Genomic DNA, 4,278 nt, shown 5'->3' on the forward strand with positions numbered 1-4,278 from the left:
TCTTTCTTTAGCATGAGAATTTATTGTCACTTGTGGTGTTTTTAGGATTTGGAGTGGATCAATTACGAGATGACAATCTAGAAACTTATTGGCAATCAGATGGCTCCCAGCCTCATTTAGTGAACATCCAATTCAGGTAATACATTAAAAATTTTTTTTCTTGAATTTATTGCAGTGATGTTGGTTAATAAAATTACATAGGTTTCAAGTATACAGTTCTGTAATACAGCATCTGTATATTGCATTGTGTTCATCACACAAAATTGTCTCCTTCCATCACCATATATCCTCCTCTACCTCTCTCACCCCCCCTTTTCCTTTGGTAATCACCATATTCTGTGAGTTGTATTTTTTTTTTCCCCCTCTTAATCTTTTCACCCAGTCTCCCCTCTGTCAGCTATCAGTCTGTTCTCTCTATCTATGAGTCTCTTTCTATTTTGTTTATTAGTGTATTTTGATCATTAGATTCCATATATAACTGAAATAATATGGTATTTGTCTTTCTCTGACTGGCTTATTTCATAATACTCTCCATGCCCATCTATGCTGTTGCAAAAGGTATGATTTCCTTTTTTTTTTTTTTTTTTACAGCCAAATAGTATTCCACTGTGTAAATGTACCACAGCTTTTTTATCCACTCATCTACTGATGGGCAGTTTGGCTGCTTCCAGATCTTGGCTAGTGTAAATAATGCTGCTTTGAGCATAGGGGTGCATATATTCTTTCAAATCAGTGTTCCAGTTTCTTCAGATATATTCCCAGAAGTGGAATAACTGGGTCATAAGGTAATTCCAGTTTTATATTTTTGAGATAACTCCATACTGCTTTCCACAATGGCTGTACCAATCTGCATTCCCACCAACAGTGCACAAGGGTTCCTTTTTTTCCACATCTTCACCAACTTTGTTGTTTGTTGATTTATTGATGATAGCCATTCTGACAGGTTTGAGGTGCTAACTCGTGGTTTTAATTTGCATTTATCTGATGATTAGTGGTGTTGAGCATCTTTTTATGACTATTCGCCATCTGAATGTCCTCTTTGGAGAAGTGTCTATTCAGGCCCATTTTTCCATTGGATTGTGTTTTTTGGTGGTGTGTTTTATAAGTTCTTTATACATTTTGAATATTAATCCCTTATCGGATGTATCATTGGTAAATATGGTCTCCCATTCAGTCTTTTCATTTTGTTGATGGTTTCTTTTGCTGTGCAAAAACTTTTTGGTTGATGTAGTGCCATTTGTTTATTTCATTTCTCTTGTTCAAGGAGATATATCAGAAAAAAATATTGCTAGGAGAAATGTCCAAGATTTTACTGCGTAATTTTTCTCCTAGGATTTTTATGGTTGTGAATCTTACATTTAAGTCTTTAATCCATTTTGAGTTTATTCTTGTGTATGGTATAAGAAGGTGACCTAGTTTCTATTGTTTTTTTTTGGCACATATCTGTTCAGTATCATTTATTGAATACACTGTCTTTACCCCATTGTATGTTCTCTTTTCTTTTGTCAAATGTTAATTGACCATAAAGGTGTGGGCTTATTTCTGGGCTCTCTATTCTGTTCCATTGATCTATATATCTGTTTTTATACCAGTACCGTGCTGTTTTGATTACTATAGCCTTATAGTAGAGTTTGATATCAGCTAGCATGACTCCTTCAACTTTGTTCTTCTTTCTCAAGATCACTGTTGCTATTCAGGGTCTTCTGTGGTTCCATATAAATTTTTGGCATAAATGTTCTAATTCTGTGAAATACGCTATTGGTACCTTGGTAGGAATTTCACTGAAGCTATAGATTGCTTTGGGTAGTGTGGACATTTTAATGATATTAATTCTTCCTATCCATGAACATGGTATGAACTTCCACTTATTTGTATCTTCTTCCATTTCTTTTTTCGGTGTCTTATAATTTTCTGAGTATAGATCTTTTACACCTTAGTTAAATTTATTTCTGGGTATTTTTTTAATGCAATTATAAATAGGATTGTTTTCTTAGTTTCCCTTTTTATAGTTCATTATTTGTGTATAAAAATGCAACTGATTTCTGGATATTTATTTTGTATCCTGCTACATTACTGAATTTATTTCTCAGATATAGTAGTTTTTTGGTGGAATCATTAGAGTTCTCCAAGTAATACATTTTTGAATTTTTTAATTTGTGTAGGTTATAAGTGGGCAAAGAAATCTATTTTTCTGACATAGTTTAAAAAGTATAGAAATTATAGTGAAATGCACTTAAGTCTGCATTTGATAAGTTTTAGGCATTATTTTTCTGCTAACTAGAATGTGTTTAAAGTTTACTCCATCATATCCTTTATGAATTCTTTATGATACACAGTTCCTATTTCATAGATATTTTTCAGACATACTTTTCAATATGATTTATTTCAGAAAAATATGCTTTGCTTGTGACCCAATACAATAACTAAATGCATGGCATTAAGTACACCTGGAGTGACTTCCATTTGGAAAAAAATATTTTAACTTAGAACCTCTAAGGACATTTTTAGTTTGGAATGCTTTTTTTTGGAAAAGGAAACTGGCCATTTATATATATGTTTTTCAATTGCTTTGAATTTACTGATTTAGATGAAAATCGTTAACTTTGTTATCGTGCACTATTTACTAGTATGCCATCTGTTTTTAGTTTGTTTTTATCTTCCTACATTACAGATTAGCCAATTTCTTATGGAAAAGCCAGATAGTAAATATTTTAGGCCTTGTGGATTATCTGGCCTCTGTTATAACTACTCAGTTATTCTATTATAGCATGATGTGCCAACTCCTGTCTTAGAGTATTAAATATGTATACCCAGGAATAAAAACAGCAGCTAATATATTTTTTAAAAAACTTAACATAACAAATACTTTGGTAAATGGCTTCCCCACTTACCCATTCATTTTATTTAACCTTTACAGCTATTTTTAACCCTTATTTTGTAGTTTCAGAGATGTATAAATTAAGTAGCTTGCCCTACATCACACAACAAGAAAGTGAAAGGATTGCTATTTGAACATAAATACTTTGACCAGAGAGCCTGCACTTTTAACTATTATAACAGTATAGTCTAGGGTAAATTGTTTCTTTGTGACATCAAAGGTGTTGCTTAAAAGTTGTATCATGAGTATTCTAATTTAATTGTATTATATTAGAACTAGTGGCCTGGTGCACGAATTTGTGCACATTGAAAGGAAATTAATTAGAAGAAATATTTTAATGTCGCCATTCACCCTTTCTCTGTAATAGAAGTGTCAACCAAATTCATAGTCGACAATGACAGATCGAAACACACGCTTATCTATCTATCTATCTATTGATAAACTTGCTTAATTAGACTTGCTTTCTGATTTAGCTAAACTCTTTCCAGCCCAGTGAAGCACCCCCGCTTCTCTTTTAAGTAATTGTCAGCAACACAGCAGTAAATATCAACATGAAGAGATTATTATTGAAATCTCCATTTTCCAGCTAATGAAAAGAAAATAAGATTCTACCAAGTCTCCTATCTACCTACTCCAGGACTTCTGTGAGAATCAAATGAGATGAGGCATGTGAAAACGCTTCACAGACATTTGGTTAAAGTTTAAAATGTTTGCACCTGGGTATAAAGCAAGTCATGTTCCTGGGTTGAAGAAACTATAAGGTTAGTCACTAGGTAGAGGTAGCTGGGCATCGCTACGTGACGTCATTACATGGTGCCTACAGCTACTGTTTCTGGGCTGGGCTGGGCTGGGCTGTGGGCCACATTTTGAGCCGGGGGTCTCGGCAATGTCGGCTGCTATTTGGTGGGGTGTCGCTTCAGGGTAGTGATGGGGCCTGTCAGATCGAAACACACGCTTATCTATCTATCTATCTATCTATTGATAAACTTGCAGGGTAGTGTCCCACTTGGAGGGAGCCGAGTGTTGCTTTGTGGGTGCCAGATCCACGGTGCCATTTATTGTTAAATGGCCCGTCGCTAGGGAGACGAAGCTAGGCATTGCTATGTAATGTCATTACCCGGTGCCTACAGCCACCTTTTCCAGGCTGGGCTGGGCTGTGGGCTGTGTTTTGCACCATGGGGTCTCGGCAGTGTCAGCTGCCATTGGATGGGCTGTCACTCCGGGTGGTGGCAGGGCCTGTATTCCACTTGAGTGTTGCTTTGTCGGCGCCAGGTCCTCAGTGCTGTTTCTCTGTAAATGGCCAGTGCGCATCACGGCAGCTCCTGCATTGAGTGTCTGCCTCCTGGTGGCCAGTGCATGTCATAGCGACCAGTCAGAAGGTTGGGCACTTAGCATATTAG

The 4,278-nt window shown here is 36.0% G+C and overlaps 1 protein-coding gene across 5 annotated transcripts in view; it reads left to right on the forward strand.

The window, feature by feature from the left end:
• ANAPC10 (anaphase promoting complex subunit 10) overlaps window positions 1-4,278 on the forward strand; it is a 52,466-nt gene that overhangs the window by 3,604 nt on the left and 44,584 nt on the right. For all 5 annotated transcript variants that reach the window (XM_015558899.1, XM_015558897.1, XM_015558898.1 and 2 more), the window contains one exon: window positions 46-136. In XM_015558899.1, the coding sequence (XP_015414385.1) occupies window positions 46-136 (91 nt within the window). The remainder of the gene's footprint in view (window positions 1-45; window positions 137-4,278) is intronic.

This window comes from Myotis davidii, unplaced genomic scaffold (assembly GCF_000327345.1).
Source record: "Myotis davidii unplaced genomic scaffold, ASM32734v1 scaffold151, whole genome shotgun sequence".
Taxonomy (NCBI): Eukaryota; Metazoa; Chordata; class Mammalia; order Chiroptera; family Vespertilionidae; genus Myotis; species Myotis davidii.